Consider the following 23,186-nt stretch of genomic DNA (forward strand, 5'->3'; position numbering starts at 1 on the left):
AACGGTAAAGGGCAACCTGAGATAAAATGTAAACGTTTTAAAAAGCCCCCAAACTAAGCACTTGATTTGATAACTAGGCTTTTTAATGTTATGGAAGACAACTGCTCCTTTCCTTTTCAAAGACGGCTGATCTATGCAAATAGTGAATTGGAAATGCCTAGGTCCCCGCGCCGTCAAATGGCCCTCGCAGGTTATTTGAATATCAGTGGCGCTGCTTCTGAAAAGGTTCAAGGATGCTCTCTGACTTCTTTGTGATTACTCAGTGCGGCGTCTTATTCTGAAGAAAAAAACTCAGGAATAATTAAAGGCTGGGATCAGGCCTGGGAACACATTTGGGACAGGAATCTCATTTAGACAGTCTCTTTCAAAATAAGGCACAGTTAAATTGACCAGAAGGCAATTATTGAAATGAAAATTATTTTCACTCTCTTTGTCTTCTGACCACCAACTTAACAGCCCCAGTTTAAAAGAGGGAGAAAAGAGGGAGAGACAAAAAGAAAATTGGTAAATGAGATAATTTCGCAATTCGAAAAAAAGTTAATTTAGAAAATAAAGTACATATTTACAGAATAAAAATATTTCTAAAAGACTTCCCACACAAGAGGAAATACAAGCGAAGTCAGCACCAACATAATTTTTTTTCCGTTTTTGATTACTGTCCGCCTTGGGAATTTGAGCGAAGGTTTTGATTTTTAGGAAAGAAAAAATAAATTCTTGTTATTAACAATCAGCAAAATGTTTTCTCGGAAACTGTTCTGAAACACCAAGTCGCAAAGTAGCGATAAAACAGAACGAAGGTCCTCAGCAGGGAGTTTGCAGCGTGACATTCAATGGCTTCTTCCTTCTCCTTGAGCTCCCCGCGGCCAGGCTGCCCCGCTCTTCTTCCTCGAGTTTTTCTTCACTTCGGCCATTTTCTCTCCCCGATCAAGCTGTTCATAACCGGGAGCCCCCCACTGCATAAGCGCCTCTGGTCGGGGGATGGTCTTCTGGAGAGCTGGCTGGCAGGGGCGCGTTTTCCGGAGGGGCTTCGGGCCCGGGCACTGGAGGCCCAGAGGGTGTGTGGCGCGTTTGGGGGCCGCGGGCTGGCGGCACGGAGTAGAGGGTGTGGTGGGTCTCCCCAGGAACGCGGGCGCCCGGGCGTCGGGCCCAGGCAGCTTTGTTTCTCGTTGATAATAAAGGCAGATCAAAGGGCCCGGCCGTGCAGGTCCCGCTGGCCGCGCGGCTCCCTCCGCAGGCCAGTGATCAAGGCCTGTGTGCGCTGCGTCTGCCCCGCGGGTCAGCGGACGTCCATCACCCAGGCTCCCGGGAGCGGCGGGCGGCGGCCCCGGCCCGAGCGTCCAGCCGGGAGACAGCAGTCCGCGGAACCTGAGCCCAGAGGGAGCGGGGCCCCGGGGCCCCGGCCGAAGCTAACAGGCGAAAACATGGCCTAGGCCCCCTGCCCGGCCTCCCCCCAGCCCTAGGCGCCCCTGGGGGCGCGGGGAACTTTGACCTGAGCGGGTGGCGACCGGCCGGCCGGGGATGGCCAAATTGGAGACAGCGCGCGTGGGAGGCGAGAGCACCCCAGTTACAACACGAGTTCGGTCCCCAATTGCGGTGGGCCCGCGCCTCCCCAGGGCCACCTCGGGGCCCCGGAGGCCTGTGCCTCTCCGGCTCAGGGGCCAAAAGGAACTGGAGGCGGTGGCCAGGGGCCCAAGCTCAGAGGCGGGTAGCGGCCTGGAGGTCGGTGGGGGCGGGAGACGCCGCCTAGGGGCCCAGAGTCGCGCCCGGGCCCGGGTGAGGGCAGTGCGATTTCCAGTCCCCCGGTTTCCCTGGCATTTCCTGTCCCATAGCTTCCAGCGCAACACAGGAACGAAAAGCAAGTTTTCCTCGGCTCTGCGCCCACCCAGCCACGATCCGCACCATCCTCCAGCGTTTCCTTTTCTGACACCAGTTTTCTCCCCTTGGAATGAATTGGATTCTACCTGATGAGGAAAAAGAAAAAGAAAAGAAAGAGATTTTCTTTCCTCGAGGAGGGAAACAACATTATTTTGACGAGATTAGATTGTGCACCTGAATGGCGCGTCTGGACCTTCCGTCAAATCGTTACAAGTCGTGTAAAATTGAATTTCTTTTTATTCGGATAGAAACTTTATTTATTTTAACTCTAATCTTATTTGCATCTATTATCTGTATTCACCAAGGCTCTCTTCCACCACAAAAATGCAGATGAAGTAAATCTCACATAAATCCCGCCCATTTGTGTAATTGGTATACTAAGTGTTTATTTTAAGTGAGAATAATTTAGCTACAAATTTTCTTAAGGAATAACATTCTTAACACATTAAAAAAACTGAAAACTCTGATTTGCTTTTATGTTTGACAGTAGCTCTTGATTCCCGTAAGAGGAGCTTGGCTAGTGCGGCTCGCTGGCGCCACCTAGAGCTCTGAGGCGGGAAGGCCGCCGCCTGCCCGGCTCGCGGCTGTCAGCGCGTGGAGACCGGCTTTTGCCGCGAGCAGCAACAACCAAGCGGATCCTGCGAAGAAACGCGAGGGTTTGCGTTCCAGCGGGGAACAAGCCCTACTATTGGGGGCGGGGAGCACTACTTGGCAGTGGCTTCTGGGCAAAAGGGTCGTTTCTGGAACGTGCTAACTGAAAATCTAAACAAAACAAAATAACGACCGGTTGGCCCTGGTCTTAGAATTGTCCACTTAACATCCTTTTCAAGGCAACTTCAGGGTCTTCCAACTTAGAGTTGAGAGCGCTGAAGCGTGTCGGCGGCGACGTGGACCCCAGGATGTGGGGATCCAGCTGTGGACGCAGACTCCTCCGACTCTGCATCCGCGGCTCCCGGCCCGCAAGGCCCGCGTGGACTACCCGGGGCCCGGCTGGAACCAAGCCCATTCAAACAGGCCACCAAACCATCCCACCCCCCTACCTCCTCGTGGACAATCAGGGAGGCAAGGGACCCGCCGCTTTCGCAGCCCCAACCCGAGGCGGGCCGGAGCAGCCTTCTGCCTCGCCTTCGTCCTCCGGCGGACACCCCAGCCCGAGTGGGGCGCGGGGGGCGGCTGGGCAAGCAGGAGCCGGGCCGGGCGCGCAGGGCCCCCGAGGGCGGCGAGAAGCCCCCAAATTCCCCGCTCGAGGCCTCCCCAAATGGTGCGCACACCCTCCCGGAAAAAACCGACCCCTTTTGTCCTTTCCTTTTCCCTTTGAAACCCAAATCTGAAATCGGGTAACAGTTGGGGGCGTTGGCCAATTTTCTCTCCTCTCAGTGTATCGTCCTCCCCCCGCCGCCCCTTTCCCTCCTCTTCCAGTCCACTATCTCGCCGACCCCAGCCCGTCTTCAGACTGGGTGGAGTGACTTCCTCCTCCTCCATTTTTGTGCCCCCACCCCCCAGCGCGTATTTATTGTATTTTAATTTAAAAAGCGACACCTTCAAATCCTGCGCCCGAGGCGGCGGAGGCGCCGTCACCCGCAGCCGCGCGAGCCCGGCCAAGGCGCCTGGGTGCCGGGCTCCCTGAACTCGCGCCGGGAGAAGCAGTGCGTTTCCGGGGACTCGCAGCCACTTTTGCGGCGGGTAACTCGGCTGGGTTTGTATTTGCTGTTTTAATACAAACCCCGCCGCACTGCCTATTTCAAAGATGTGCTAATTACTACTTGGATAGCAGGGCGCAAAGTCCTTGTCCATTTCCCAGTACAAAGTAGGTTGCTAGAAAATTTGAAATTGCCTTTCAGCCTAAAGCTGCCTTACCTGAATGTCATAATTACAGTAATTATGTACATCCAAATTACATGCTAATTAAATTAGAATCAAATCGTTCTAAATCGAAATCAAATGAGGTAGTGAAGAATTAATCAATGACAACATAAATAGAGAGCTTCCTTCAGAGATATTTATTGTAACGATACAAGGAGGAATTTGATCTGAAAAAGTCACCTGTTTGTTTACTTTCAAATTAGTAATCAGTTATTATCCCTTCTCCATAATTTTAACCGTTCGGTGTTATTTACCCCCCACCCTTCCTAGACGCTGGAGTGTATAGAAATATGTATGAGGTAAATACATACAGACATGCCTCCCCCATATATTGTTGATATAAATATAGACTGTGTGTTTGCAACTCCAGTTAAGGAAAGGGTTTCAGAATGTCCGTGGGGACACGTCCCTCCAGGGCCGGCTGTCGAGGACCCGGAAAACCACAGCCCCTAAGAGTTCCAGATTTTCCAAGACCCTTATACTCTCTTCCTGTAGAATTTCACACTGGGGATTTTGCATTGTTTTGCAGGCATGTAACCATTTCTGGGTGATTTATTTATTTATAAAGGAAATGCAAAGTGACAGGGTGTCTCCCCCAGTCCGCATTCTGCTTGCAGATTGCTGACGAAAGTTGATAGCTTCATGTTTGTCCCAGGAGCTTCATAAAGCGCCCTCTTCACCTGTGGAGCCCGAGCGACCAGAAAAATTCGCTCGCTTTCCTAACTGCTGAAGGCGAGTCCGGCCCGCGCGGGGGACTGCGCCCGAGACCCGGCAAGCTTAGGCGGGGACTGGCAGGGCCCTCGGCGGGAGGGTCCCCAGCGGAAAGGCCTGAGAATTGCTTCTGGGGGGTGGCTTGGGCCAACGGGGACGAGGGAGCCGCCCAGAGGGCCGGCGCCGACCCTTCCTCGCCGCACCTTGTGGGTCGGGTGTCGGGCGGCCTCCTGGCGCCGGAGGCGCATCTGCTAGGAAGAGTGTGCGCTCCCTCATTCTCGGCCTCTCCATTTCGATTTGGGGTGTTTTCGCAAGGTTGCCAGACCGCGCATCCAGAAGGAAACCACCAGAGCACGCAGGGGGGGGTCACCTTGGGATGGGAAGGGGCGACCCCAGCCAGGATTCATCCCGTCACCCTACTCCACCCCCATTCCGGCTTCCTTTAGGTTTAGGGCGACGTCCTCCTGGGAAGCCCTGCTCTGTCAACCCAGGAGCCCTCGGACCTCCACTTCTGTCCATCCCCTCGCGAAGCCCTTCAAGCCGAAGGGACTGGAGAAAGGCGGCTCCGGGGCAGCTCGGGCCGGAGGGTGCGTTTCTTTTCGTTCCAGGCAGCTCTCCGCGTTCGTCCCGCACATCTTCGTCATTACTGTTACATTCTGGGCATTCTGGGGGTGATAAGTATGGCGAGAAGGAAGGAGAAAGGGAGAAGGTGTTGTGGAGTTACCTCTTCCTTTCCCGTCAGCAGGAACCGGGTTTTAGGAGCCTCGATCAGGTAGGAGAGGTTTCAGTGGCCCCCGCTTTCCCAAACCTTAGTTTCCCCGGTCTGACTTGTTCCTCACAACTTTTAAAGGCCTTTCTCCTTTTTGATCAGAGAATGCTCCCAAGGCCTGCAGGTACTGCATGCTTTTATCTCTTTTCAAGAAATGATAACTATAGCAGAGGTTTTCTTTTTCAGAAAACCTAAATAAGATTTTTAAATATCCTTCAGCTGCTGAAGCTTAAAATGCTACTTTCTTCCTGGTCTTACGTCCGGAGTGTGGAGCTGCGGCCCTCCGGAGCTACCTCCACCAGCGTCTTGGCCCAGTGGTCATTAGGTAAGGAGAAGAGTGAAATGGCTCAGGTGGATTTTGAACTCTTTGAGCTTCAATGCCAAAGCATACGAAATGTTCAGTGATTAAAACTGGGAAACGCCTGCTCCCAGCAGCGTGGAATGATTTGATTCACTATCAGCAAGCAGTCTCATGGAAGAACAGCAATAAAGGTCTCTCCAAGCCTTTCAGATGGAAAGCTTTCTTAAGATTTCAGCCCTATGGTTCAAAACAAGATCTCCGCTTCACAATGCAAGGTAAGCAGACCTGCCACTATGCTGCAGAAACCTCTGCCCATTTTGGCCTTTATTAAAATAAATTATGACTAATTTACCACAGAGACGTTCAGATAAACAAGTTCTAACGTAGCAACTTGCTGTTTCCTGGTTATTTATAAATCGACAGCACCTCCTACAGGAATTAATTTGCTAGTGTTATGTTAAATGTTAGGTTAGGGGAAAAGTACCTGCGGAGGCAGAGGGAGAAATGCCTCCAAAATATGTCCTATACCTCGTGCAGTTCCAGGCTCATGGATAAATAAGAAATGTGTAAATGTGCCAAGATTTCTTTAAAGGAACTAATCTATTAAGGGTAAGAATGACAAATTTCACCAGGCTGGTTTTCTAAAAAATATCCCCGTTGAGGACTTTTGTTTGGGTTCTTAAGTCATAATTTATTAAACGTGGAGGATTCTTCTTGGGCTTTAGGTACTTAGAGGAATCTCTACACATACTGGACATCCCTTTTATTATGAGGTTCATCTTATGAGGTTCATCTCCTTGGTTTCTACCTTACATTTCAAAAGCAAAAGTAGAATTACATGTCCAATATTTTTATTTTAAAAATAACTTCCAATTATTTTCCCCATCATTAGGGTATGTGGAACACATTAGCTGAGCCTCTTTAAAGCTGTTTGTTATCATGCTATGATTTTGTGTGAAAATGCCTCTCTTCTGTTTTTAAGTTTACAGTTAGAATGGTAGTTCGTTAGGGCTTTTGAGCACCCTTGGGTGACCAAGGCTGAAAGCCCAACAAAATCAACATCTTCCATAACTACATGGAAATTTTTTCTCAGAATTAGATGGGTAAAAATATTGGTGCTTTTGGCAGTGCTTTATAGTTTCTCAATCCTAACAATAAGGATAATTAAATCAGAGACTAAAAAAAATCTCATGGCCACTTTATAAAGTTAAAAGTGGACCACAATGGCCAGGCATGGTGGTTCACGCCTATAATCCCAGCACTTTGGGAGGCTAAGGCAGGCAGATTGCTTGAGCTCAGGAGTTCAAGACCAGCCTGGGCAACATAGCAAGATCTCATCTGCATTAAAAAAGTGGACCACGGTTTGTGAGTCAAATGAAAAAAGTATAAGAAATAACGTTTTTAATTCATTTTTAATTACAGGATGCATTTCAGCATTTCTCTTCATGAACACTATATTGCTTCAGAAACCCTTTAAGGTAGTAAGTATTGCATAGGTTTTGACATTATAAAAATTATAAAGTCTAAAAAGGCATAAGGCAGAAAATAATCACTGCAACACTGATGAACTCAAGGTGTAAATTAGCAGTGTTTACCAATTTCAAATGCATGCTTTTTTTTTTAAGTGAAGAAGGGATCTTTGAGGTACGCTATGTTATTAAACAATACTGTGGAAGGAATTCAAGTTCCTCCCTGCCCCCCCGCGTCTTAAAAATCTAAATAATCAAGGGTTGTTTACCTCTTCACTTAGTTTTTCTTAGAGGACATTTGTTTTCTGTGTGCACAGACAAGGCAAAGACATATATATCAGATGATATGGAGTGGTTTTACTTCTTTCAAATGTTACTCTTATTTATGAAAATTTATGAAATTGTGACTGCCAACTATCAAAACCATCTAATCAATATGTTTTGTATTAAATAGCGGATGGTTAAAAAAATATAAAACACTGATAAAAAAAACTTGTGTCCAAGATGTGAAGTTATGTTTTTTGGAACTGCATGTTACTTGTGATTTGTACCAGTTCTTTCTGTAGTTTTCCTTTACCATATCCTTTGAAACACAAGGGAAAATTTGCAGCTAAATTTAAATATGCCTTATATACCTATACTGGTGAAATGTCAAAATAGTTTGCATTGTTTTATTTGAAAATCTACCCCCTGCCTCCCGCCATGGACCACTGGCAGGATCAATCAGGTATGAAGTAAAATCTTTAATAGTTGTATGCCAGTAATAGAAGGGCCATTTGTGGAAGGCAGAATAATAGTCCCTCATAGATGTACATATCCTAACCCCTGGAACCTGTGAATATGTTACATTACAAAGAAAAGGGGAATTAAAGTTGCAGATAGAATTAACATTGATCTTAAAATTGGGAGATTATTGCATGATTCTTCAGGTGGGCCCGATGTAATCACAAGGTCCTTAAAATTGGAAGAGGGATGCAGAATGTCAAAGTGTCAGAATGATTAGATTTGAGAAGGACTTGACTTCTCTCTGTTAGCTTTGAAAATGGAGGAAGAGGGGGCCAGGAGCCAAGAAATGCAGGCAGCATCTAGAAGCTGGAACAGGCAAGCAAACATCTTTTCTCCTTGAGCCTCTAGAAGAAACTCAATTCTATTGAGACCTTTGACTTCAGCCCATTAAGACCCATGTCAAACTTCTGACTTCTAGAACTGTTAATACAGTTGGACTGTTTTTTGTTTTGTTTTTGACATGGAGTCTTGCTCTGTCACCCAGGTTGAAGTACAGTGGCGTGATCTTGGCTCACTGCAACCTCTGCCTCCTGGGTTCAAGCGATTCTCCCACCTCAGCCTCCTGAGTAGCTGGGACTACAGGTGCCTGGGTTTTTTTTTTTTTTTTTTTGAGACGAAGTCTCACTCTGTCGGCCCATGCTGGAGTTCAGTGGCGTAATCTTGGCTCACTGCAACCTCCACCTCCCAAGCGATTCTCCTGCCACAGCCTCCCGAATAGCTGGAACTACAGTGCATGCCACCATGCCCAGCTAATTTTTTGTATTTTTAGTAGACACGGGGTTTCACCATGTTGGCCAGGCTGGTCTCGAACTCCTGACCTCAGGTGATCCACCCGCCTGGGCCTCCCAAAGTGCCGTGATTACAGATGTAAGCCACCGGTGCCTGGCCCAGTTGGACTGTTTTAAGTTTGAGGTAATTTGTATACCTGCAAAGAAAACTAATATTATCCAAATGTAAACAGCTTATTCTATAGAACAAAACACCTAAAGGGGGCTTAAAAGTCTTAAAGATTTATTAATCCTTGTTTAATTTATACTAATGAATTTGAATAATTATAATTCACTTCAAGCAAATTCAAATCCTAGAATAACAAATTTGAATTGAAAAAATTAAATTATACCCATTCAATGTACTGTCATTCTTTTAATGATGTTTCAGAACAAAGAAAATGTCAGAGTTGTATGCGGTTTTTATCTGGTATGGGGCACAAGAAACAGTTACCAACAGAAAATATTTCTACAGCCCCAAAATAGCTTACTTACAAATATTTGCAAAATTCATTCTTATAGTACTCATGTAGTTTTGTACTTGAACTGACAGTCTAGAGATGAAAAATTAAAATTGAGCTTTTTTATTGGAAAGACAATAGTACATAATTTAGCCCTTGCTAAAGGTATTCAGTAAAAAAGTGGAGATATTTTTATTCCCAGGTAATTGTCACATACAGTCTTTCTTCTCTACTTCTGCTTCATTCTCTTTGTGTCACTTTAGTATGTGTATCTCCTGGGTGCTCTCTGTACATTTTTTCTCCTCTATACAAATCTGTGCCATGGCTTCTGGTGTCATTTCTTCTGCTTTGCTCTTCACCGGGACTTCGCTGTGGCCGTTTCCTTATCTCCCTTTGCTTGTAACTACCAGGACTTCTGCTCTGGCTTCTCCGGCTCCTTTCCTCCCTGCCGTGGCTTCTGCTGCTCCCCTCCTTTCTTTCAGAGCCTCTCTTCTCCAGGCTATGATTACGGGTTCTGGACTTTTTGTCAGAATCAGAATGGCTCCATTTGCTGTTCTCCCTACAACTCTCGTGTTTTAAGAACCTGGGCTTTTCCTTGGCTTTTTCCCGGTTACGGTGACTGCTAAAAAGTTCTTCATGAAGCTTTCTCTTCTTAGACCTGTCCTTCTCTTCAGAATCACTGTTGTTATGCCCTGAACACTTGTTTTTCTTTCTTTTCTTCCTTTGTATTTTTTTTTCTTTATTGTCACTCTCACTCTCACTACTGCTTTCTGAAGTCTCAGTAGAGGAAGAGGAGGAGGAAGACGAGGAAGAAGAGGACTTATGTTTTTTGTGTTTACTTCTGCTTTTCTGAAACTTTTTCTTTTTTCTATCTTTTTTCTTTTTTTTCTTCTCCAGTCGATCTAATTTCCTGTAATTGGGAAATAAACAGTAACAGACTGTGTGAAAAACAGTTATTTCATCAACTGTAAGTTATGAATAAACAATATATTTTCTTAGAAGTTATTAAAAATCATATCCATGGCAGGGCACAGTGGCTCATACCTGTAATCCCAGCACTTTGGGAGGCCGAGGCGGGCGGATCACAAGGTCAGGAGTTCAAGACCAGCCTGACCAACATGGTGAAACCCCATCTCTAGTAAAAATACAAAAATTAGCCGGGCATGGTGGCAACCTGCCTGTAATCCCAGCTACTCAGGAGGCTGAGGCAGAAGAATCGCTTGAACCCGGGAGGCGGAGGTTGCAGTGAGTCAAAATCATGCCACTGCACTCCAGCATGGGCAAAAAGAGTGAGACTCTGTCTTAAAAAAAAAAGAAAGAAAAAATTAAAACAAAAAAAACTGGTATCCATATATGAACGCATTGTTTACTAAATGACAACTCATTTTCTTCCTTTAAAATTATTCAAAGCATGAATACATTAAATTTAAAAATTAAATGCATCAAGCCAATTTTCTGACTATACTTCAATAGTAATGACTACTTTTTTGTTAAATTCTTACTGAGTTGAAATTATATAGCACTCTAAATGGTCATCCTAAAGAAAGCCTGTGAAAGGTGTGTAACATCAGTTGAAACTACTATAAAAGCAAATATATAGCTATAATCAGATGAAAAATTAATTTTATGTACTATTTTATAGTATATAAATATTAATCAACATTATCAAAATTCAAGGAATATTCTCTTGAAATTGAGTAAGAGTACACATTAAACTTTTGAAATATTGGTTTTATAAAATAATATAGTTAATACTTGTTTTCAACAATTGTTTAGTTTTGTAAATAGAACAATCCTATTACAACATTCTGAATTTCTAAAGAGTACTTCACATTCTTGGAGGAGTAACTTGTTTATATGGTATGTTTGAGTTACTCTGAAAATAAGTCTCTAGGTTCTGTCTAGCCATTCTCGAAACTTTAAATACTGAAAGCATCATGAGCTCCCTCTATTGGACCTAGCAGGCATTTCTTGGATTCTTTTAATTCGGAGGTAGGTCTGTTTAACAAAATTCACGTTTACCTTAAATTTAAGCATTCTTTCTGCATTCTCATAAAATTTTACAAAACGTTAAAAAAATGGCCAAAAATGTTTCCTAAGAACAAATTGTGTGCGAAGATACATACAAATCTATTTTGAAAAGTAAAAGCTATAAATAAGTCTAATTCTAAATTAAACGTTCTGAAAAGTGCAATAGTTTTGTGGTATAATCTGAGTATACAATCTTACACTCATTTCCGTGTTACTGAAAAGACAGACAAAATTGTATTAGCTGTGGGTGAAGAATAATCAATAAATGTGATGCATGGTTTAAGTACCTTCATGAGCTCTTAGGATCAGAGTTGAATACGATACTGAGATGAATACTAAGGAAAAAATAAATCTATTAAATATATACTTTCAAATTACCTGAGAAGTTTCTGTTTTTGTTTGGTTGTTAGTGACTTTAAAAATTCAACTTCTGGATCTTCTTCACCCTCACTTGCAACATACTCCTGAGTCAACAAAGATATCATTAAATTGCTAGATTTCAAGACAAAGTAGTTAGCAGATAAAAAAGAAAACATTTATAAATAAGTTTTGTATCAGGGACACACTGTAAATGAATATGATAGTTTGGATTGGGAAGTGGGAGAGAATTAAAAAAATTTTTTGTAGTCTCCCTGCCGAAGTGGATCATACAGCACTAAGAGGTTAATGTGACTGCTTTGCCAGCATTAGGAAACTTTTCAGGAAAAGGATGATAGACAAACACAGATAAAATGTTTAGAGCATGACTTCCATTCTCTATCTCTTGAATGTTAACACTTGCCAGTTTAAATACTTTATTTTTAATTTAATAAAATATAAAAAGATTATGAGTTTTATAGGAATGTCAAAATATCCACAATTTTAGCTTTTATTATAATTTCAACAGCACACTATCAAATATATAATATAGCCCTTCAAACTCAATCATTTTCTGGATCTACGTATAGTTTAATAAAATAAATAAGTTTAAAATATTTTCTACAATTTTTAGGGGTTTTTACATACTTCTAACTATTGGTTCTATTTAATGTCATATCAGGGGTAAGTTAGCAGGAAGGAAAAACCAACAACCTCATCAACAGTTCAGTTAGCTATTTTATCCACATAAACTCAGAGGAGCAGTTTCATTTATTAAAATACAGGTTTATAAACAATTTCTCATTTAGATTAAAATAATAAAGCAAAATCAAAATACATTTTGGGCATTTTCTTTGCTCTATCTTACTTTCCTATGGATATATGCATATTGGAAAACATTAAGTAGCAATTCACAAGCAATCACATTTAGATTTATAGACATTTTCAGCTTACTGATAAAAAGATCATTACCTGTGATGGATCATTTGCGGTCAAGTTTCTCCCCAGTACATTTCGTTTCAGTGCAAACCCACTGTTTCTCATCTCCGCTATTAGCTCCGAGGGGTGCATCGATGGCCCTTTTCACAAAAATCACAGTTTGAATGTATCATTTATATCTCTCTACCTTTTTCGGACTCCACAGTAGGAATGCAGTTGAAGCTTTGTTAAGTAAAATCACAGCTAAATCAACTCAATAATCTTCTGCTGAGCAAATAATCAGATATGATTTTCTAAAACAGCAGTCTGAAGATTCAGAATAGAAAATAATTGCATTTTTCTTTACGTGCAAGGGAGTCTTCTTATGTAACTTTATCATATTGAAAAAGATACATTTAGATGTTATCTGGTTGGCAGTTTTTAGTATAAAATCAAAGCGAAATATTATAATAAAAAACTACAATTAAACTTTTAGTAGTTATTCTCTAAGAGTTCATTTAAAATATGTATTTTTAAAGGTACATGAGGAATTTATTATCCTTATTTCCAATTCAGAATTCCTCATCCTTATTTGTCAAATAACAATACTGAATACATTGCCAAGTGGTTGCTAATCTCACACACACACACACATACACACACACACACACACACACACACACACACACACACACACACACCCTATGGGTAACCACCAAGTACTTTAATTAATCTTGCTTTTATTCCCAGATTTCAAAATTTTTAATTACTAGCTTGGGTTGCTAACACGCAGTTTTAGGCTGGCTATTCGTATGTATGTTTTATATTTTTTTTACAAGACACTACACTTCCACTTTTGCAAAATCTCAGACTGAAAAGTGAGCTTTTTGGTTCCCAAATATGAACTAACAATAAATTTAAAAAATTTTCAGCTGGGAGTGGTGGCTCATGCCTGTAATCCCAGCATTTTGGGAGGCCAAGGCGGGAGGATCACTTGAGCCCAGGAGTTCAAGACCAGGTTGGCCAACATGGCAAAACCCTGTCTCTAAATAAATAAATTAATAATTTTTTTAAAGGTTTGCCCCCTACCCTCAAACATAAGGTTTATGTAAGGTAAGAGAGACTCTTATCTCCTTTTGTATATTCCTGTTTCATTTTGTTTTCCCTGCAGATAGCAAACTAATGACAACATTTCATGGCAGCTATTTAAAGTTGCCAGCCTAAATCACCTACACTGGCTTAAATGAACTACTCCAGCTTATGTGTCTGTCATTTAAGGAAGAACGAGACAGTTACTGCCAAAAAGAAGTTCATAAGGGAGGGCAGGGGGATAGAAAAATATTCAGAAATGAGTTCTTTAGTTTGCTGGTTAAATACTTTGTCTATTTCTTTTTACTGCTTCGTTGGTCTTTTACCACTTATTTGCACACTCACCTGCATGTTATCATCATGGAAAGCAAAAGGCAATCAGTTCAAATTTGTTTACCTGTCAATAGCAGATGTGATTAAAAATTTGGTGAGAAAAACTCAGTTATAAGATAATATATTTTACTGGACTTTCCGGGCTTTACCATTACATTCATATTGCCAAGAACAACTGAAAGTTTGCCCTAGGTACTAGGGAGATGATGGGAAAAAACTATTATTGGAGTATGGAGGAAGTTATTAATGATGTCATAGTTTTAGGAAAAAAAGGCTTATTTAGTTAAAAACAAACAAAAACACCTGTCTTATATTAATATTTCATTTTAAACCAAGAGGGTTTTTAATTTTCTTCTATACAAAAATTTTAATTCCTATGTATTACTTTAATGGCCTTTTAATTATTTGGTCTGGTTGCTAATATTGATAATACAATCTTAAATAAAATTGAATTTTAAATATTAATACTGGTTGCCTCTAAATGGCATAGAAGTGCTCATACAATTAAGAGCTTTTTTTGTGAGATGGAGTCTTGCTCTGTTGCCCAGGCTGGAGTGCAGTGGCATGATCTCGGCTCATTGCAACCTCCGCCATCTGGGTTCAAGCAATTCTCCTGCCTCAGCCTCTGGAGTAGCTGGGATTGCAGGCACCCACCACCAAACCTGGCTAATTTTTGTATCTGTAGTAGAAATGAGGTTTCACCATGTTGGTCAGGGTGGTCTCAAACTCCTGACCTCGTGATCTGCCCGCCTCAGCCTCCTAAAGTGCTGGGATTACAGGCGTGAGCCACCGCACCCGGCTCAATTAAGAGCTTTAAATGAATAACAGAATGTTTACTTTGGTGGCTTCTCAAATTTCACATGTAGGAACTTAATTTTATAAAGTAGAAAATGTCTCTTCTGAAGTGTCGAAACTACATTTCCTTGTCAACAATTTTATTAGATATCGAATGAATTCAGACACCAAACTTGTTAATAATTAGAATAAAAACCACTCCAATAAAGGGTCACAAAGCTTGGCCATCATGATGAGAGGTTATACTAATTTCATCAGTTTTCATCACAAGATGGGTAATTTTAATAAGATGTTACAGAAAGCATGCCTTCTTTACAGTACTTCCAACTACTTCAAGAAAATGATGTATTTCCCCAGTGTTACAGAGATTATACAGACGATTAAACAATCATTACTCTTCTAACATTTATATTTTTCAAAAACCCCAACTGAAAACTCTGTGTAGTATATAAATTTAGCACACTTTCACAATGTATGACTGTAAATACAGTGCTTAGTGAAGTGCTCGACAAATAGTACTTAATAAAGAGTAACAACTATTATTTTTACTAGTAGCTATTCAACTTTCTTATATAAGAAATTGTCTTTTTATAAGATATATTATGTATGTATATATATTTTTTATATATATATTATATATATTTTATATATAATATATATATATTTTATATATATATATTTTTTTTTGTAGAGACAGGGTTTTGCCATGTTGCCCAGGCTGGTCTTGAACACCTCAGCTCAAATAATACATCTGCCTAGGTCTCCCAAAGTACTGGGATTACAGTTGTGAGCCACTGCACCCGGCCACTATCCAACTTCCATGACTATCTGATAGTACTTTTCATAATTCAAAAAAATGCTCTTAGTAGTAATACTTTTCACAATCCAGTCTTACTCACATTTTTTTTTGTACTTAATTAAACCTTCTCCTATCAACCAAAGTTCTGGGTTTAAAGTTCTAGGTTTAGGAGATGAAACAAGTCAGGTTTAATGAAGATATATTTAGCAAGCGTCTTTCTACTCTCACATTATTATGACAGAGGCTATGTAGAGTTACACTGACAGAAATGACTCCAGATCTTTTGAGAACTCAAAATTTAGTTGATAAAATAGATGATTACAGATATGTTGATAAAATAGATTACACAAATATGTTCAAATGCAAAATAACTACTTTCATGTATGGTGCCTTAATAATTTCAATTATAGCTGGAGTTGGATCTTAAAAATTGTTTGGCTTACTCTTAAATTTGCCGTGGTAGAATAATACTAGAAAATTCAGAAAGAAGGCATTTGTTCTAAAATGCAGATTCATGAGGGCTCCTTTCTAGATCATCTCAGCCAAGCCTTCACAGCATGAAAACCAGTGTTCCCACTTAGAAAAGCAGGTCCACTGAAGAAACTGCTTTCAACATTCATTTATTTTACAAACTTTTCTTTGCCGTGATATGGATAAGTATCAAAATACCAATTGTGTACAGTTCCATGTTCTGATTAGACCCAGGCTCTACTAGAAAAATACCATGAAATCGAGTCTCGGGAAAGAAAAAATTCCTAGAAGGTAAATTATGCCACACAAAATTATGTGTGTAAAGCGCTTAATCTACTCACTAAGAGTATTCATTTTTACAGAACAAAAACAATGAAAGGTAAAAAAAGAATGTCCTGTTGTAAAATAGGTATTTTATCAAAGAATAATATATAAACTCAAAAGTTCTGGCTATGAGGAAATGGCATACAACTGACTCCACAATTATAGTATGGCAGTCCCAGGGGAATGCCACAAATGGCACAGGAGGGAGACTAAAGCTGAAGTCAAAGACACTTGTGTTTCACTGCAAACACTAGGTCCATCTGCTCCATTAGAAGTTCACCATTCTTTTCTTTAGCCAGGATGGTCTCCATCTCCTGACGTCGTGATCCGCCCGCCTCCGCCTCCCAAAGTGCTGGGATTATAGGCGTGAGCCACCGCACCTGGCCCATCATTCTTTTCAAACAATGCATTATCACCTCCAATTTTATGGTATTAAGTAGGAGAAAAGCGGGCAGTGAGTTGTAGGTTAGGTAAGGCTGAATTAGAAATGCCTTTCCTGGCCAGGCGCAGTGGCTCATGCCTGTAGTCTCAGCACTTTGGGAGGCAGAGGTAGGTGGATCGCCTGAGTCCAGGAGTTCAAGACCAGCTTGGGCAACATGATGAGACCTGTCTCTACAAAAAACACAAAAATTAGCTGGCCGTGGTGGCACACATGCCTATACTCCCAGCTACTAGAGAGGGTGAGGTGGGAGGATCACTTGAACACAGGAGGTTGAGGGTGCAGTGAGTCTGTGATCTCACCACTGCACTCCAGCCTGAGCAACAGAGTGAGATCCTGTGAAAAGAAAGAAAAAAAGACAGACGGGAGGAAGGAAGGAAGGAAGGAAGGCAGGCAGGCAGGCAGGGAGGAAGGGGAAGGAAAGAGGACAGACTGACCGACCGGCCTGTCTCTCCTTCTCCCAAATTTAACACATTATGTACTTAATTTATAGGTTGCCACTGTTGGCTGAAACTAAATTGCTACCCTAAAGTGAATATAGTTTTGCTTCCTATTACAGTGATGATCTATTTTTTTTTCTCTTCTCATTGTGTGTGTGTGTGTTTTAATTTAACTTTATACTATGGAAAATTGCAAACCTACATCACATAGCTTCAACAATTAACAATATTTTGTCATTCTTGTCTTATCTATTACTTCCAAATTTATTTTTTTCATAGAATATTTTAAATAAAATCTCAACCTCAATACCTTTATTATGCCTCCCAACATTGATAATTTTAAAATGTCATCGAATAGTCAACATTCAGATTTCTCAAACTGTCTCAAAAGTATCTTTTTACAGTTGGTTTGTTCAGATTAGGATACAAACAAGGTCCACATACTGTATTTGATTTATAGATCTCTTTTAATCTAAAACATTTACCTATCTTCCCCTCCCTATTGTTATTCATTTGTTAAAGAAATTGGGTAATTTGTCCTGTAGATTTCCCACATTCTGGACAGTGATGCCATTTAACATGTTTCTCTAGCTCTTATATTTCCTATAAATTGGTAGTTAAGTCTAGAGGCTTATTATTAAATTATTTTGATACTTTTTTATTTTTATTTTTTTGGAGACGGAGTATTGCGCTCTCACCCAGGCTGGAGTGCAGTGGCGCGATCTCGGCTCGCTGCAAGCTCCGCCTCCCGGGTTCACGCCATTCTCCTGCCTCAGCCCCTCCAAGTAGCTGGGACTACAGGCGCCCGCCACCACGCCCGGCTAATTTTTTGTATTTTTAGTAGAGACGGGATTTCACCATGGTCTCGATCTCCTGATCTCGTGATCCGCCCGCCTCGGCCTCCCAAAGTGCTGGGATTACAAGCGTGTGCCACCGCGCCCGGCCTATTTTGATACTTTATACCACATACTTTGGGGGAATATATGGCAAGTTTTGTAAAGTTTGGATTTAGGAAAATGACACCTGAAAATACACTTCTGGTTAACGAAAACATGTTTCTAGCTAAAGAAAAAGGAGGCCAAGACTACTTGTATGTTCTTGTAATCACTTTCCCATGTATTTATTGCAGTCAAACTAACAGTAGTATAACCATAAAAGTTGTTTTAAAATAAACCCCAACATTATCACAAATGAAAGAAAGTACAATCTTCTTTCCCTTTTTTCTTTCCTAAAGTTAAATTGGCTATATCTAGTGAATAAGCCAGTCCCTGTCACTAAATGTAAAAAGGACAGTTAGATACTAGTTAGAGTATGTGATCAGGAGGGAGATATGTGTCTAATGGGACTTATCAAGAATTATCTTACACTAATTGATTACTAATATTACCATAACCTTTCTGCTTTTAAGAAAGCTTAACGTTACCTTTTAAAAAGACTAAAAAAAGGGGCTCAGTAGGAACATGCAGCATAACACCCAGGAAAAAAGTGAACAAAGCTATTAATAAAGTGTGTGGGTGATTTTTATTTATATAGATGAGAATGTTTTATGTATGATTTTCTAAAGGTTATGCAAGAACCAACTGTACTGAATTGTAATAAAACTGCTCCATACTGGGAATTTTCCTGACACACTGCCAGTTCATCTTAGTGGAGGCTGGAAACAATAGGGTTTCTTATTGCCCTTATCCCAAGTTCATACTGAAGACAGCTAATTGATGTCTGTTGAAACACACAATGTAAAGGAAAAATTAAACATTTCATTTTAGTCTACGTGTCTGGAAATTACACAAAGGCAAAGAAATATGAAACTGTCCTTACTGTATGCTAATAAAAAAAATCACTGTTTATTAGAAACCTTGCCTTACAGAATGAAGATATTTTATTTTTATTTATTTTTATTTTTTTGAGAGGGAATCTTGCTTTATCGCCCAGGCTGAAGTGCAATGACACCATCTCAGCTCACTGCAACTTCCACCTCCTGGGTTCAAGTGATTCTCCTGCCTCAGCCTCCCAGTAGCTGTGATTACAGGCGTTGGCCACAAAGCCCGGCTAATTTTTGTATTTTAGTACAGATGCGGTTTCATCATGTTGGTCAGGCTGGTCTCGAACTCCTGACCTCAAATGATCCACCCGCCTTGGCCTCCCAAAGTGCTGGGATTACAGGAGTGAGCCACCATGCCTGGCCTAGAATGAATATAAAGATATATGACTTATATGTAATTACTTATATTTTCAACTTAATTTATATGCAAATATTTTAGTGATGATACATCTGGCAATAATAGTTAATTCATAGCCCTACAAGACTACAAAAAATCATTTGTGCTGTGATGAACCTGAAGTATTAGAAGTTAGCATTATTATTACTATTATATTTTGAGACAGAGTCTCAGTCTGTTGCCCAGGCTGGAGTGCAGTGGCACAATCTCAGCTCACTGCAACCTCTGCCTCGCAGGTTCAAGCAATCCTCTTGCCTCAGTCTCCCAAGGAGCTAGGATTACAGGCACACAGCACCATGCCCAGCTAATTTTTGTATTTTTATTAGAGACGCGGTTCACCATATTGGCCGGGCTGGTCTCGAACTCCTGACCTCAGCCTCTCAAAGTGCTGGGATTACAGGCATGGGCCACTGTGCCCAGCCCAGAAGTTCGCATTATGTTTTAGATGAGTTATGGGAATATGAATGCTCTTGAAAAGTTAGGCATCCATGAGCCTCAAAAACTTGTTGAATCAAAGAAATGAGATACAAAAGAGTACCTACTCTATGATTTCACTTATTAAGAAGCTCAAGAACAGATAAAATTAATATATTGGATTAGGAATTAGAAAAATGGTTGTGGGAGAAGGCAGCCTGGAAAAGGACAGAAGAGCATTTTCTAGGGTGATGGCAATGCTCTGTATCTTGTCAGGGATGTTGGTTACCTGGGTGTATACATTTGTCAAATTCAAACTCTACATTTAAGACCAGTGCATTTTACTTAAAAAAAAAAAAAGATTTTAAATCCATAAACAGTGATTACTGAGTGACTATGGTACTGTAGCCACTCATTATATCTACACATTATATATCTCTCTATGAGAAGTCCTCTGCATAGGGAATTCAAACTTACATATCCCAAGTATATAACATAGAAAATGGTTTTAAAAATTAGTGTGTAATACCAGTTAGAATGGTCATCATTAAAAAGTCAGGAGACAACAGGTGCTGGAGAGGATGTGGAGAAATAGGAACACTTTTATACTGTTGTTGGGAGTGTAAACTAGTTCAACCACTGTGGAAGACAGTGTGGCGATTCCTCAAGGATCTAGAACTAGAAATACCATTTGACCCAGCGATTCCATTGCTGGGTATATACCCAAAGGATTATAAATCATGCTGCTATAAAGACACATGCACACGTATGTTTATTGCGGCACTATTCACAATAGCAAAGACTTGGAACCAACCCAAATGTCCATCAATGACAGACTGGATTAAGAAAATGTGGCCCATCTACACCATGGAATACTATGCAGCCATAAAAAGGATGAGTTCATGTCCTTTGTAACAACATGAATGAAGCTGGAAACCATCATTCTGAGCAAACTATCGCAAGGACAGAAAACCAAACACCGCATATTCTCACTCATAGGTGGGAATTGAACAATGAGAACACTTGGACACAGGAAAGGGGACATCATACACTGGGGCCTGTTGTGAGGTGGAATGGGGGAGGGATAGCATTAGGAGAAATACCTAATGTAAATGACGAGTTAATGGGTGCAGCAAACCAACACGTCACATGTATACATATGTAACAAACTGCACGTTGTGCACATGCACCCTAGAACTTAAAGTAAAATAAATAAATTTTTAAAAATTAGTGTGTAATATTGAGAGTTTATTACTTTATCTCCTTAGTATTTGAGAGAACTTGTTTTTTGCCTTCAAGTTTATAATATTTTGGGGAAAATTATTTCATAGGAAAGACTTAAATTGTAAATTTTTATTATACATTCATAAGAGATTATAAATGGTAATGTTTAGAATAGTTAGCAAAGCCTTTCCATTCACTCACTCACTAAACCAGTAGTGGAACATGTGGGTTTGTGTTAAATTCATTAAGTATGATTTGGGTAGAAGAATTAATATTTACTGAGTGAACTAAATTTCATTCACTCTCCTTTTCTCAGGTAATCACAAGCTAATTTCTTTACTTGAAGCTGATAGACCTTGAGTAGATGAAATGATGGTAATAGGAAGAGTCATGTAAAAGAGAGTTATGAATGATTGGAGAATCATAATACTCCTCTGAGATTATGGGAGGTGTAGCCTCCACTAGTACATGCCTTTAACACCAAGCAGGATCATTTACTGACAGAACAAGATTGTAATTAATTTGTTCAAGTCAACAAAATTTCAAGGAACAGCCATGCTAACAACAAATTTAATTACAAAATTATAATAGTGTGTATAAATAATTTAAAATGACTTAACCATTGGTAATACCTAAAATAAAATAGCCAAAATGTGAAGTACTAATAAGGAGCATCATTTTGACCTTTGAAGCACTATGACTGGACAAGTTTTACTAAAATACCTTGTTAATAGGCCAGTATTTCTTTTCAACTAACTAGCTTCCTCTTGCATAAAAAAATTTTAAACATCAATCACCTACATATTATAAAGGAGAGACTTATAATCAACTATAATCAAGTACAATCAACCACGATCAACTATATATTATAAAAGAGGGAAATGGTGCCTAACTTCACTTCTTTATTTTGAGGTCGGTTCTTTATTTACTAGTTTCAATATTTGCCTGTTTTAGGAGTTTAGCTTTAATAAAATTCTGGTAACACAAATGTTTTTCTACAGTAGAATTATGTTGGAGGATTAAAAAGAAGTCTGCCATTAGATGCAGGGCTATGAGTAGCTATCCTGGTAGGACTTCACCTTTTCAAGGAGTTGCATAAGGGAACTGCTCTGTAACAGATTCAGGTAGGATTGCCAGAAGGGCAACTGAGTTTATCAACTTTCTTTCTACAGGAAGTTCCTCTGGTGTGCTCCCAGCGGTCTTCCTAGCAAATATTATGATCAGACAATTATTTTGGTAAATTTCCCAAATGTGTTCCCAAGCAACAAAAATGCCTTCAACACGAAAGGTTTATGAAAAGATGGAGGAGAAGGCCGGGCGCAGTGGCTCACGCTTGTAATCCCAGCACTTTGGGAGGCCAAGGCCAGAGGAACACTTGAACCCGGGAGTTTGAGACTAGCCTGGGCAACATAGTGAGAGCTTGTAAATTTTTTTACAAAAAAAATGTGAAAATGAGCCAGGCACTGTGGTATGTGCCTGTGGTCCCAGCTACTCTGAAGGCTGAGGTGGGAGGATTGCTTGAGCCCAGGAGGTCGAGGCTGCAGTGAGCTGCGACTGTGCCACTGCACTCTGGCCTGGGGGACAAAGTGAGACCTTTTCTCAACAACAACAACAACAAAAAAACAAAAACAAAAAATTATGGGAAAGTAACTATAAATATATAATAACTTAAACTGAAACATCCAAAACTCAATTAGTAAAATATGAAATAAATGGTAACAAATTTGGACTCGATGTTTATTCACTTTTTGTTGCTTTTATAACTTTGAGCTTGAAAGTCCTCTTATTCTCATAACAAGAAAAAAGCTGAAAAAACAGAAAATTTAAAAATCTTAATTAGCCAGGCACGGTGATGGGCGTCTGCAGTCCCAGCTACTCAGGGGGCTGAGGCAGGAGGGAGGTAGGCGGAGCTTACAGTGAGCCGACATCGCACCACTGCACTCCAGCCTGGGCGACAGAGCGAGACTCTGCTTCAAAAAAAAAAAAAAAAAAATCTTACATTTATCAGAGAATTGAGGTCGCAGGGCAAACCGCTGCCCTGAAAACTGGAGAGATAGGTAATACACAGTATTATAGCTTGCTGGAATGAGAAACTACTGCTGGAGCCAGCCATTGGTAGGAATACTTAGGAGTAATTTGACTAATTGTTGGAGACTGAGCATAGACTAGCTTGACAGATAAAAGCTCCTAGAGGCCCAACCATAGTAGAGCCCCCTTTTCATGAGTTTTATTTCCAGAGTCTCCACCAGGTTCTCATTGTGAAGACCAAAGAACAATCTCCGTGTGCTTCCCTTCCATCAGTGGGAAAGGAAAAGTAACCATTTCCAAACA

At 40.8% G+C, this 23,186-nt stretch overlaps 1 protein-coding gene across 1 annotated transcript in view; it reads right to left on the reverse strand.

Moving 5' to 3' along the window:
* Window positions 1-8,768: 8,768 nt before the first annotated feature.
* CIR1 (corepressor interacting with RBPJ, 1) overlaps window positions 8,769-23,186 on the reverse strand; it is a 46,980-nt gene continuing 32,562 nt past the window's right edge. The window contains exons 8-10 of the mRNA XM_003253730.2: window positions 12,363-12,469; window positions 11,412-11,497; window positions 8,769-9,912 (exon numbers count right to left, since the gene is read on the reverse strand). Of these exons, the coding sequence (XP_003253778.1) occupies window positions 9,243-9,912; window positions 11,412-11,497; window positions 12,363-12,469 (863 nt within the window). The 3' untranslated portion in view covers window positions 8,769-9,242. The remainder of the gene's footprint in view (window positions 9,913-11,411; window positions 11,498-12,362; window positions 12,470-23,186) is intronic.

The sequence above is a fragment of the Nomascus leucogenys genome, chromosome 22a (genome assembly GCF_006542625.1).
Source record: "Nomascus leucogenys isolate Asia chromosome 22a, Asia_NLE_v1, whole genome shotgun sequence".
Lineage (NCBI taxonomy): Eukaryota > Metazoa > Chordata > Mammalia > Primates > Hylobatidae > Nomascus > Nomascus leucogenys.